This window comes from Gossypium raimondii, chromosome 12 (assembly GCF_025698545.1).
Source record: "Gossypium raimondii isolate GPD5lz chromosome 12, ASM2569854v1, whole genome shotgun sequence".
In the NCBI taxonomy this organism is placed as follows: domain Eukaryota; kingdom Viridiplantae; phylum Streptophyta; class Magnoliopsida; order Malvales; family Malvaceae; genus Gossypium; species Gossypium raimondii.
This window is the reverse complement of record NC_068576.1, coordinates 39918789-39933178: the sequence shown is the minus strand read 5'-3', so window position 1 is coordinate 39933178 and position 14390 is coordinate 39918789. Positions and strand designations below refer to the sequence as shown.

At 35.6% G+C, this 14390-nt stretch overlaps 1 protein-coding gene across 1 annotated transcript; it reads right to left on the bottom strand.

Annotated features, from left to right (window-relative positions):
- Window positions 1–1574: 1574 nt before the first annotated feature.
- On the bottom strand, window positions 1575–2840 carry LOC105764095 (uncharacterized). The gene is made up of 5 exons (XM_052624963.1): window positions 2440–2840; window positions 2248–2335; window positions 2076–2149; window positions 1938–1994; window positions 1575–1852 (listed from the first exon to the last, which is right to left on the bottom strand). Exons 1-5 carry the CDS (start codon window positions 2533–2535, stop codon window positions 1727–1729), a joined length of 441 nt encoding a protein of 146 aa, XP_052480923.1. The 5' UTR covers window positions 2536–2840; the 3' UTR covers window positions 1575–1726.
- Window positions 2841–14390: the final 11550 nt, after the last annotated feature.

The following is a 14390-nucleotide window of genomic DNA, read 5'->3' as shown; positions in this document are numbered from 1 at the left end:
GACTGATGACGTGGGTGGAAAATAAAAATATATTTATCAGAAAAATAAAATTTTAATTGAAATGGTAAGGCAGAGATGTCAAAAACTATAATATCTTTTAAGTTTATGTGCCTATATTTTGTTATTTTTATATAAAAGATATAAAACATAAAAAATATATATTCAAAATAGTATAATATATTCTGTAAAATAATTGTATTTTAGTCATTACTTAATTAATTTGGTATCCAATTAATTCATGACACCAACTCGGTTAGAAATTTTATAAATAACTAGATTATGGCAGATTTAAAATTTCTCATATAGGGAGGAACAAAATAAATTTAGACTAATAGGCAGAATCATAGTTGTTTAAATTGGACCGAACTAGTCGGTTAAATCAATTGGATCAATAATCGGCGAGGGTCTAGTCCGAAAAAGGACATTAGATTTATTGACCTAAAAATTGGTATGGACCAATTGAATCGAATTTTTTAAATTTTTTTATTAATTTTTAATGTTTTATTTAATAAAATTGGATGAATCAATTTGATCCACGAAACTAATGGACTATTATGAAAATGTTATGCAGGTGTTAGCTGATATCAAAGCTGGATAACCAGTTTGTACGTGTTCTAGAGGGTACCTAACATTTTTTTTTTTTGGGGGGGGGGGGGGATGTGTGTCCCTTTTCATGGGCAACCTGTAAAACCATCGTATATATCGAAGGCAATGGGATGGGACCAATACAAGACCATAAAATTTGTGGTACTCAACCAATCTGGTAATATGTAAAGCTAGAGTCCACATATGTTGAAAAAAATTGCTCGAGAAAGTGACCGGCACTATTCCCCATTTAACAGTTCTTTGGTTACTTTATGCCAAGCAAAAACAAGAAATTGAATGGATGAAGTATTTCCATTTAACAGCAAATATTTGGCCAACCTAAACTGTCGGTTATATATAGAGTTCGTGATGATCATACAATGAACCCTAAGAGACCCAAGCCAGACTGGGAGGGAATCTGTCGTGTATTGCTGCCAGAGAAAACAGTATGAGTGCTTGATGTTAGATCAAATCATACCAGGAACTTGATCTTAAAAATTGCCACAACGAAAAAAAACTATGGTAAATCACAATCAACTCGAAAACAAACCATTCTTGGGCTTTAGACATCAAAAGTGTTGTGAATTAGTGTGTTGTTTGTAATGCCAATGTTCATAATCTTCCCGGTGGGTATTAGCATAGCTTTTCGAATCAAATGTAGACAAAACATGCAAGTCACATATTCGAAAAAGTAAACCCCCACTGAGCACGAGCCATTGGCACAAGCCCCACGACGGGGTAAAAAGAGGGTAGAAGTGGGGAACCGGTGAAGATAGTGAGAAGTAGTAAGAGGTGGAGGTGGAGAGACAAGGGAAAGAAGGCAAGGGCGGTGGCGATGAAAGGGTCTATAGAGGAAGAGGAGCAGGGGACGGCACTAAAAAAAGCAAGGAGTGGCCTTGACTCCTCAAAAAATTTTAAAAAAATTGCTATATTATCCCTTTAGAAATGATAATATTATGAATTAATATCATGGTAAAGGAAAAAGAAAGGAGAAAATAGAAATATTTTGCATATTTCTTAGCTAATTTGTACAAAAGAAAGAATATTTAATACACTAATTAAACACATATAAGAAGAACAGATGAATGCCTTCTTTGCATTGCCCCTTAATTTGCCAAATAAAAACCAACCATTAAGGCCATCAGCAAAAACGTGCTCTCTTCTTAGCATTTTGAGAAGAATCCCATTCAAATCCAAATATTCGTCTTTCATCTTCAGCCATCATATCCATTAACGATCCTTGAAGATCCTCCAAGCTGTTTCCTTCCTACAAAAAGTAAAGCCAAACCCCAGAAATTTTCGGTAAACCATGACCCTTTTAATTTTTTGCATATGGAAAAAAGAGGGTATACCTTTGACTCCACATTTTGCATCATCAAAACCATTTCTTGCATGAAGTTAAGAAACCCCTGTCATATAATTCATATCAGTACCGTATAGATTAATATTACATATGGGATTTTTCTAATAAAAAATAACAGATGACTCACTTCATCATCATCGTCTGTAAGTAGACCCAACAACCCAGCGTCATAAATCTTTCTCTTTCCTTTATCCGACAAAACTGCATAATTATAACAAAAACATCTCCTTTAATTAAGTTTATCTCTGTGATTATCTATTTAATAAACAAACATTAAAAAAAGAACACAAATAACCCACCTGAATAAGCCTCTTGAATCTGTTGAAATCGTTTCTTAGCTTCACCTGATACATTGGGGTTTTTCATCCATCTATCAGGATGCCATTTCTTTCAAAATCACATGCACAAATTACAAAATGAAAGAGAACCCATTAGTTTACATTAATCAAGGAGTCAAGAAAAGTTGACATAATTATATAGTATATATATACCAAAGCCTGTCTACGATAAGCTTCACGAATTTCAGAAGGGGAAGCTTGTTCACAAATTCCAAGAACTGAATAATAACAAGTTCCAGATTTGGACATTTTTCACCACCACCACCACCACCAGCACAACAAACAGCAATGAAGCTGTTTGGACTTTATAAAATGAGGGTTCGGCACTTTAAAGAGGTTGACACAATGGCATTGTGATTAACGAAATAATATTTGGGTAAGATTTATAGAGACATGCAAAAACAACATGAATTTCTGCAAGAAAATAGGTGTGGAAGGCGTAGAAAGGCACAAAGATGGGGGAAAGGTTGCAGAAAGTTCGAGAGGGTTCGATTGAAAGTGAGGATTTTGTTGGCCACATGCAGCAGCAACAGGTGCGGAGCCACAAGATTGATGTCTCTAAAGTCTAAAAAGTAAAAGCCCCCATGGCTGAGAAAATGCTGTGGTCCATGCTAGTATACCATTTGTGGCTTACGTTTTACCTTGCCATTGCATCAATTTCTACTTTTATTCCAGTTTGCTTTTTTTTTTGTCATTTTTTCATTTTGGGCATTAAAAAATAAAGCTAGTCAATTAAGTTTGATTTTAAATGTAACTCAAATATAAATAATTCAAATTTATATATTTTTAAATTCGATTGAGATAATGTTGAATCAAAGAGACATGATAGTATCAAAGACAGGTTGGAGTTAGTTCTGATAATGTGTTAGGTCATCTGTCCAGGTCTGAAGGTTACTTCAAAAAATAAAAAAATTTAAACAAAAATATAAGCAAAAAATGAGATTAAAAAAAAAAATAAGGTCAATTTTTTAAACGGACCAAGCCTTAGATAGATTTTTTGGCCTAGGCCCGACCTAAATTAATCTAATTTTTTTAATGTCATTTTGCTCTCATTTCACTATTATATTACTATTTTAAAGGTACTTATTTGTTAAGTTGTAACTATCTTTGTGTTACTTAAGTATAAAGATTTTTTATACTTTGTTGAGAAACATTTATTTTAATGTTTTTAGTGTATTCAATGTATTATATTTTTAATTTTTTATATAAAAATAATCTAAAAATAATAATATTAACGGGTGAGTCAAGCTCAGATTTAACATTTTTAATCTAGGTCCAACTTGGACAGAATTTTAAACCTATTTTTGGGTTGAATCGAACCTGGACCTAAAATTTTATATCGACCTGACTTAAACCCAACCCATAATCAGATCTAATAGGAGCTATGGTCACCCCAAAAAAATTAACCATAGATTCTTCACAAAATTGTTAAGTTATAGATTAATATATTGATAAATTTGTATTTTACTTCAATTCTAACTTTTTAAAAAAATTTCTACCTTCACCCTTAAATTGTATTCAACATGACCTAATATCTGTTGTAGGCCATTTTACCCGGGCCCAGTAACAAACCACTAACCCAAACCACAGCCCAATAACCTACCTAAGCCCAAATACCCAAACCTAGCCCAAAACACCCCAACCCATTTTCAGCAAAAAAATAGTAACCTTAACCCTAGGTGCGCCGCACCTAGGGTCGCCCACTTGCCCTGCCACCGTTGCTCTACTGGCTGCCGCACGTCACGTCTCTGCCCACCTACTCCACCGCCTTAAAGTGGCCTGCAAGAAAGGACAAGAAATAATATAAAAACATTGTAAAAATGGCTATAAAAGGCCATTCAAAACAAATTGTAAGGGGTTCGGCCCCTATTTTTACAAAGAACAGAAATAAAAAAAGGGGTTGAACATCAACTGGGTTTTCTTTTTTTTCCTTTACTTACTGTTATTTTTTTTACAATTTTTTCCCTTTTTTACTAAAAATATAAAATAAAAAACAAAAAGAGGAAAACTACTCACCTGCGCCGCGCCGGAAGAGGAGGAACCGAACGGTTTCCCTTAGTTTCCAGGGGTCTGTGGCCACCTTTCAAAGGATTCAGCCTTGAATCTAGGTTCTAGGGATAACGAGCTTTAAACAGGGCCAAGAAAGGCTCGGTTTCACGCCTTAGGCCGCCGCTTGCGGCAGAGCTACGACAGAGGTGCGTCGGAGCCTTCATCGGACCATGGCAGGTGGAGGGACTGAGAGAGTGAGAGAGAGCTTTTCTCTCAGTTTTTTTAGAAAAAATGAGGAAATTGATTTTTTAGAGTTTATTTTTTAATATTTATACTAATTATAAAACGGCGCCGTTTTGGTTAGGGGATCCGCACGTCGCGTCGACCCGACCCGCACCCAAGGATCCGCGTGTTTTTTAAGTTGAGGGGATATTTGCACAATAGGCCCCTCCGCTTTTGCGCTGTAGCTCGATCAGATCCTTCTTGTTTTTTTTATTTTGCTGCATAATTTTATTTTTGATTCATTTTAGTCCCCATCGAAGCGCAGCGTTTTGGGGCTTTGGGGTATTTACCATTTTGATCCCTCCCTTTTCAGCGCGCGAATAATTCAGTCCCTTTTATTTTTTTTATTCTGAATTCGCCCAGTATTTTTGTCTTTACTTCAATTTAGTCCCCTTTTTAGCATTTTCATTATTTTCTTCATTATTGTAATATATTATCATTCATTATTATTATTATTATTCTTATCATTTTTATTATATTATTATTATATTATTATTTTATTTATCATATTATTATACGATAATTTAAATATACATACATGTATAACATCATTATTTCTTGTTTTTAAAAGACTTATTTAATATATATAAATACCTTTTTATATGTATAACTATATAACTTTTTCTTTTTTCTCACGAATATATGTATATATATTTATATATATATATATATATATATATATATTTTATACGGTTTCTTTTATATCTATATATATATTTATCTTTTTTATATAACTCACATGTACATTTTATATATATATATTTTTTAGATATGATATTTAAACGTATTTAGCATCTTATTTATGTGTTACGGTTCATTATTTCGCATGCTATCGATCTATACTTTTTCTTTATTTTATTTTAGTTATTATTGCCTGTATTATTTTTATACTTTCGTATTCATTATGATATTGCCATGCATATCAACAATGTAATTAGTTTTCACATTCTTTACTACGACTTTGTGTTTTATTTTACTCGATATAACAAAATTTGTTTTTAAAAAAATGACATTTCGTGTTTAGATTCGAGAAGATCGTACCCTAACTTACTGGGTTTCGATTTTCACGATAAATCTAAATACACGAATCTTTTCAAACTCAAGTTTTAAAAGGTATCAGGAATTAAAAAAGGATTGTGTCCTAACTTACTGGTCGTGATCCCTTTTTTAATCCAAGATAGTTAAATATCTTTTAAATAAGCATTTTTCATTCGCGTATCGGGAATTCGAGACATTGTGTCCTAACTTACTGGATATGATTCTATTTCTCAAATAACGTGAAATATGCCCATTTTTTTGAAAATTTTCAACGTTTTAATACAAGGATCGTATTTTTAAAATTCTTCAAAGTTCTCAATTTTCGACATTAAGACATTAAGTAATCAACTAGGTACCAATTTTGGGCGAATCGAGAGTGCTAATCCTTCCTCGTGCGTAACCGACTCCCGAACCCATTTTTCTGAATTTCGTGGACCAAACTTGTTGTTTTAATAAAATCAAACCGTTTATTAAAAATAACCACTTTTCGAGGTGATCCAATCACACCTCATAAAAAAGGATTGGTGGCAACTCCCACTTTCGTTTTCATTTTTCAAAACCCAAGTCGACTCCGTTTTTCATCCAAAAAATGGTGTCAACAGCTTGGCAACTCCACTGGGGACCTAAAATAAGAGAGTCAAACCACGAGTTGATTACTTTTTGTCTTTTTGTCGAAAATTGAAAATTTGGTTTAAATTTACGATCCTTTCATTGCATTTCATTTGTCTTCATTACAATTTTCATTATTGTGGTTTATGATTGTTGTGTTGACTTAAATTTTGGCATCTTTCTGCACATTGCATTGCATGACCGTTGGTCATACCTTTTTAAGTGAGAGTGAGAAGCTACTCCTTCGTGAGGTTTTCACCTCCGTGCAGGATAGTGGATCGCTTTTGGGATACATCCGTACCTATGTCTTCGTGAGATTTTCATCTCCGTGCAGCCATAGGGAAATGTATTCTCCTGAACTGAACTCGGTCCGTATGAACCTATAATGGGTGAGGATCGAGGAATCTGCTGGTTCGGGTACCTTTACTTTAGAACCAAACCACATGTAGAAGCCCTTAGGAGCTCACCCTAGGTAGAACCACTTCGAACCCCTAGTATTCACCCGAATAGGTGTTCTATTTATTCTTGCTTGCTTTTGCTTTGTACTAACCTGTTTTCTTTTTTATTATGATTGCATTGCATTATAAAAAGAGGTGTTGATTCACGTTCGGTTGTTAAATAGAGAGCTTGTCATAAAGAAATGGGTTTCTTGATAAAGTGGATAATAATACGGTTGTCCGAATATGGTCCAAGAAAACGTGATAAGAGAAGGATGATAATTTAATGGAGGACTACACGACTATTGCTTTGTTGCCTGAGGATTCAAGATGACAAAGACTATTCAAGAGCCGCTAAATTTTCTTAAAAAGAAGCCAACGAGCGTCACGAGGATAAGTGATTAACGAGTCACGGCCCGGATCAAGCAAAAAGGAGATAGAAGAGACGTCCCTTTTGAAGAATTCGTGAGATTTATCTTAATGCTTGAATGAAGAAGAGGATCGAATGTCTCCGCCTATGAGGGCAAAACCGTATATATATCCGCTTTATGTATAGAGATTTGTTTTCTAGTAAAGTTGTTCTAATAGAATTGAACCAAGAATCAACGTCTCTTTTTGCATTCATTTCATGCATTTGCATTACATAACATTATGTACATTAAGGACATTAAAAGACCCTAATTGAGTAAAATTATTTCAGCTAATCTGGAAAACCAACATTCTTGCGGTACCCGAACAAAAAAAATGGACCAAAGATTGAAAAAACTTGAACGACTCCAAAGGGGAAGGCAAGACCAACTACAACTGCAAATACAAGATCGGTTAGCTAAGGTCCAATAAGATAGAGTTCTGTGAAGGGGTTAAAAAATGTTCATATCAATGTCATACATGAAGACAACTGAAAATGGACCTTGTTAGATATCCGCCCTTATAAACTTGGGAGTGTTCTAAATAATCGGACTGCAGAAGAAATCTTTGTAGTATTTAGAGTTTATTTAGAGTAATGTCCAGAACACACTTGCTGCTTTCAGCCTACAGGCGATAAGAATTCCTTTGTAAAAATAGGCTCATGTCTGAACATCATTATGAAATGCGTCTTTTTGATCTTTTTTTTAGCCAATATTCTTTCATTCTTTATGAATAAGTATCTTTGATTCTTTCATTCTTTTCGATTTTCTTCCAAATTTTATTATTTTAGATTTTCTTCCAAATCATTATTGCATTTATAATCATATTGTACATAACTTCATATATTCTTTGTATATTCTCTTGTACCTACAATAGGTCCCCAAATATCAATGACATGAATGACGCTGCTGCAGACTTAGAATCTCCTTTTAAACGAGACATGTGTTTAGAGGGATCTCACGACTTTAAAGATGACATAGATTGTAGCCTATCTCCGGACTTATTGAGGATGGTAGAACAAGATGGAAAACAGATCCTACCCTATAAAGAATCATTGGAATCCACAACTTCTCCCTTTGTGGGGCATGAGTATCATTGAGCCGATCTTGCCAAAAATTTCTGGCGGTCAACAATTCATCTTTGCAGCCGTCGATTACTTCACTAAGTGGGTAGAAGCCGATTTATATGCCAGTGCCACGAAGTCGACAGTCAACAAATCCTTGAAAAATCATATGTTAGTATGGAATGTAAAAAAGGATCATATCTGACAATTCATCAAATTTGAACAACGACATCATATCAAAATTTTGTAGTCAGTTCAAGAATAACACCATATTGCTCCAAAGTGAACAGTATAGTGGAGGCAAAAAAAAAACCTCTACCGAGGCAATGTCTTGCCTTTTGGGCCTATTGCGATTTTGCCTATTGAAGATAAGATTCTTTCTCTTTGAGTTTTTGGATCAAATCCTGATCGAAGAGGAATGTTCAAGTTATCCATCATTGTCAAATGCGCCAAAAGTAAATGATGCGAGCTCAAAAAAGTTTGCCCTAGAGAATTCCATGACAAGGACCGGGTATTGAAGAAGATCCTTCCCATACAAAAAGAATTTTATGCCAAGTTAGAAAGGACCGTATGTAGAAGGCCTTATCTGGAAAAGCATTGATCTTGATAGAAAGGGATAACAAGGACATGCCTAATCCTATGAGTTCAGAGTCAATAAAAATATTTCAGAAAAGAAAAGAAAAAATGAAGAAAAAGAAAAAAGAGAGAAAATGAGAGGCCAAGGTGAAAATCCGCAAAGGTTGCCTTGAGACCAAAGGGGATTTGAGTTGAAAACCCGAAAAGGGCGGCTCAAATTTTGGAACAAAATGGATCATGAGGTGATCAGAGCCGCTCAAGTTTTGATCAAATTGGGGCATGTGGTGTTCTTGTTATATCTGAATCAACAGGAAATGGTAGGCGACATCTTGGGGCATCAACAAAGTCTTGTAGATCTCCTAAACACATGTCAAACTCAGAATGCTCTTTCAAAGAGTTTATACAGAGATGTTCAAGCTGCGATATTTGGGGCATCTAGTCCTCATACTATTTATATTGAATTTTTTTTTGTTCTTGGAATACTTCATTCTTTTTCAAGATACGTGTTCTCAATTAATTCCCTTTTATTCTTACTATCATTGATAATTTATCCACTTCGGGCTATGCTCTCAAATTAATTCTATTTCATCCATCGTTATGTTCTTTTTGCAAGCATGTTGTATTAGAATAATGATTAATGGACTAATAATACTTTCACAATGGAAGTTTTGCATATTACTCTAGAAGTTTCTAAATAATATAGGGACCTGAAACAGGACTATTATTTAGAAAACACCAAGTTTAAAGGGTGAAATATCTAAGAAGGAAGAGTCTAAATTAAGACCATCTTTCGGATTTTGTTGTCCAAACGTTGATTGAACAAAATGACAAAATATCGTGTTGGTGACAAGGCTTCAATGATTACTGAGTGATAAGAAAAGGTTTTCTTGGAGAAGAAAATTTTGTAATTGTGCATGAGCATTTGGTATGACACCTAAGAATGAGGTAAAGGACCAAAGAGCTTCACATTCTGTATCCTTGAATTGCGATAGGAGAAGATTGAGAAAAGCCATATCTTTCTACCCTTGGGTTACAGTGGGAGATTGATGGTACAAATTTTATGTCCTAGTGGATTGAACTTTGACGTTCACAGTGGGGGGCAATCAGATTAAGTGTTTCTTTGGATATGCCAGTCGAGCAAGAAGGCGTTGTAGCATGTCAGTGATAAAACCTTAATAAGCTTTTGCGTGATGATAACCTAAGCATTAAGGAATCATTTTCATGACATTTTGCATTCATTCAAATGTTATCCATACACATCTAGTTAGGAGCATTTGATTCATTCTGATCATGTCATCCTAATCACTAGACATAAATAGGTTCATAAAATAGATTATACAGGTCATGTTCCTCAGGGAACAGAGCAATGAAGATACCAGATCTTACCTTTCTGTACTGACAGCGAAGCAGATCGAAGATACCATAGTTTGCAATTTAAAAGATTGAAGCCACAATGGCGAATCTTACTTTCCCAGGCGGTGCAGTGGAACAGATTGAAGCTACAATGGTGAATCTCGTTTCCCCGACATTGTAATTAAAAGATTGAAGCCACAATGATAGATCTTACTTTCCCAGGCGGTGCAGTGGAACAAATTGAAGCTACAACGGTAAATCTCGCTTCCTCGACATTGCAATTAAAAGATTGAAGCCACAATAGCGGATCTTACTTTCCCAGGCGGTGCAGTGGAACAGATTGAAGCTACAACGGTGAATCTCGTTTCCTCGACATTGTAATTAAAAGATTAAAGCTACAACGGCGAATCTTACTTTCCCAGGCAGTGCAATGGAACAGATTGAAGCTACAACGGCGAATCTCGTTTCCCTGTCATTGCAATTAAAAGATTGAAGCCACAACGGCGGATCTTACTTTCCTAAGAGGTATAGTGGAACAGATTGAAGCTACAACGGCGAATCTCGCTTCCTCGACATTGCAATTAAAAGATTGAAGCCACAACGGCGAATCTTACTTTCCCAGGCGGTGCAGTGGAACAGATTGAAGCTACAATGGTGAATCTCATTTCTCCGACATTGCAATTAAAAGATTGAGCCCACAACGGCGAATCTTACTTTCCCAGGTGGTGTAGCGGAACAGATTGAAGCTACGACGGCGAATTTCACTTCCCCGACATTGTAATTCAAAAGATTGAAGCCACAACGATGAATCTTACTTCCCAGGCGGTGCAGCGAAACAAATTGAAGCTACAACGGTGAATCTTGCTTCCCCGATAATGTAATTAAAAAGATTAAAGCTACAACAGCGAATCTTACTCCCCAGGCGGTGCAACAGAATAGATTGAAGCTACAACGGTGAATCTTGCTTCCTCGACATTGAAATTTAAAAGATTGAAGCCACAACGACGAATCTTAGTTCTCCTCGACATTGAAATTTAAAAGATTAAAGCCACAACGGCGAATCTTACTTCTCAGGTGATGCAGCAGAACAGATTGAAGCTACGACGACGAATCTCACTTCCCTGACATTGCAATTCAAAAGATTGAAGCCACAACGACGAATCTTACTTTCCAGGCGATACATTGGAATAGATTAAAGCTACGATGGTGAATCTCACTTCCCCGACATTGCAATTTAAAAGATTGAAGCCACAACGGCGAATCTTACTTCCCAAGTGATACAGCGGAACAGATTGAAGCTACGATGGTGAATCTCACTTCCCCGACATTGTAATTCAAAAGATTGAAGCCACAATGGTGAATCTTACTTCCCAGGCGATGCAGCAGAACAGATTAAAGCTACAATGGTGAATCTTGCTTCCCCAACATTGCAATTAAAAAGATTGAAGCTACAACGGCGAATCTTACTCCCCAGGCGGTGCAGCAGAACAGATTGAAGCTACGACGGTGAATCTTACTTTCCCGACATTGTAGTTAAATAGATTGAAGAAGCCAATCCTATCTTCCTGAAGTTGCAGTAGAGCGGATTAAAACCACAGATCTTATCTCTCTGAAGTTGCAGTAGAGCAGATCGCATCCAGTCTTATCTCCCTGAAGTTGCAGTGGAACAGGCAGAAGAAGCCAATCCTATCTCCCTGAAGTTGCAGTGGAGCGGATTAAAACCACAGATCTTATCTCTCTAAAGTTGTAGTAGAGCAGATCGCATCCAGTCTTATCTCCCTAAAGTTGCAGTGGAGCAGACCAAAATGGTGAATCTCGTCCCCTTGAAGTTGCAGAAGAGTGGATTGAAGCTATAAGTAAGAAGTGCGGTGGAGTAGAGCGAAGCAACAAACTACAGTGGACTGAAATAAAGCTACTTGAAGAGAAGCACAGGACAAGTCCAAAACAGGCGAGACCGGGCAAAATTGGCCTTTCTTGGTATTTACTCTGTTCTCGTTACACGACAACAAGCAAAGAGGGGCAGCTGTTGTAGGCTATTTTGCCCGGGCCCAGTAACAAACCACTAACCCAAACCACAGCCCAATAACCTACCTAAGCCCAAATACCCAAACCTAGCCCAAAGCACCCCAACCCATTTTCAGCAAAAAAACAGTAACCTTAACCCTAGGTGCGCCGCACCTAGGGTCGCCTACTTGCCCTGCCACCGCTGCTCTGCTGGCTGCCGCACATCACGTCTCTGCCTACCTACTCCACCGCCTTCAAGTGGCCTGCAAGAAAGGACAAGAAATAATATAAAAACATTGTAAAAATAGCTATAAAAGGCCATTCAAAACAAATTGTAAGGGGTTCGGCCCCTATTTTTACAAAGAACAGAAATAAAAAAAGGGGTTGAACATCAACTGGGTTTTCTTTTTTTTTCCTTTACTTACTGTTATTTTTTTTACAAGTTTTTTTTCTATTTTTTACTAAAAAATATAAAATAAAAAACAAAAAGAGGAAAACTACTCACCTGCGCCGCGCCGGAAGAGGAGGAACCAAACGGTTTCCCTTCGTTTCCAGGGGTCTGTGGCCACCTTTCAAAGGGTTCAGCCTTGAATCCAGGTTCTAGGCATAACGAGCTTTAAACGAGGCCAAGAAAGGCCCGGTTTTGCGCCTCAGGCCGCCACTTGCGGCGGAGGTACGCCGGAGCCTTCGTCGGACCATGGCCGGAGGAGGGACCGAGAGAGTGAGAGAGAGAGAGCTTTTCTCTCTGTTTTTTTAGAAAAAATGAGGAAACTGATTTTTTAGAGTTTTATTTTTTAATATTTATACTAATTATAAAACGGCGCCATTTTGGTGAGGGGATCCGCGTGTTTGTGAAGTTGAGGGGATATTTGCGCAATAGGCCCCTCCGCTTTTGTGCTGTAGCTCGATCCGATCCTTCTTTTTTTTTTAATTTCACTGCATAATTTTATTTTTGATTCATTTTAGTCCCCATCGAAGCACAGCGTTTTGGGGCTTTGGGGTATTTACCATTTTGATCCCTCCCCTTTCAGTGCGCGACACAATTCAGTCCCTTTTGTTTTTTTTATTCCGAATTCGCCCAGTATTTTTGTCTTTACTTCAATTTAGTCCGCTTTTTAGCATTTTCATTATTTTCTTCATTATTTTATATATTATCATTCATTATTATTATTATTATTATTATTATTATTATATTATATTATTTATCATATTATTATACGATAGTTTAAATATACATACATGTATAATATCATTATTTCTTTTTTTAAAAGACTTATTTAATATATATAAATACCTTTTATATGTATAACTATATAACTTTTTCTTTTTTCTCACGAATATATGTATACATATTTATTTATATATATATATTTTATACAGTTTCTTTTATATATATATATATATATTTATCTTTTCTTTATATAACTCACATGTACATTTTTTTATATATTTTTTTAGATATGATATTTAAACGTATTTATGCATCTTATTTATGTGTTACGGTTCATTATTTCGCATGCTATCAATCTATACTTTTTCTTTATTTTATTTTAGTTATTATTGCTGTATTATTTTTATACTTTCGTATTCATTATGATATTACCATGCATATCAACAATGTAATTAGTTTTCACATTTTTTACTACGACTTTGTGTTTTATTTTACTCGATATAACAAAATTTGTTTTAAAAAAAATGGCATTTCGTGTTTAGATTCGAGAAGATCGTACCCTAACTTACTGGGTTTCGATTTTCACGATAAATCTAAATACACGAATCTTTTCAAACTCAAGTTTTAAACGGTATCGGGAATTAAAAAAGGATTGTGTCCTAACTTACTGGTCGTGATCCCTTTTTTAATCCAAGATAGTTAAATATCTTTTAAATAAGCATTTTTCATTCGCGTATCGGGAATTCGAGACATTGTGTCCTAACTTACTGGATATGATTATCTTTCTCGAATAACGTGAAATATGCCCATTTTCTTGAAAATTTTCAACGTTTTAATACAAGGATCGTATTTTTAAAATTCTTCAAAGTTCTCAATTTTCGACATTAAGACATTAAGTAATCAACTAGGTACCAATTTTGGGCGTATCGAGGGTGCTAATCCTTCCTCGTGCGTAACTGACTCCCGAACCCGTTTTTTTTAATTTCGTGGACCAAACTTGTTGTTTTAATAAAATCAAACCGTTTATTAAAAATAACCACTTTTCGAGGTGATCCAAATCACACCTCATAAAAAAGGATTGGTGGCGACTCCCACTTTCGTTTTCATTTTTCAAAACCCAAGTCGACTCTTTTTTTCATCCAAAAATGGTGTCAACAATATCCATTTTCTTTTC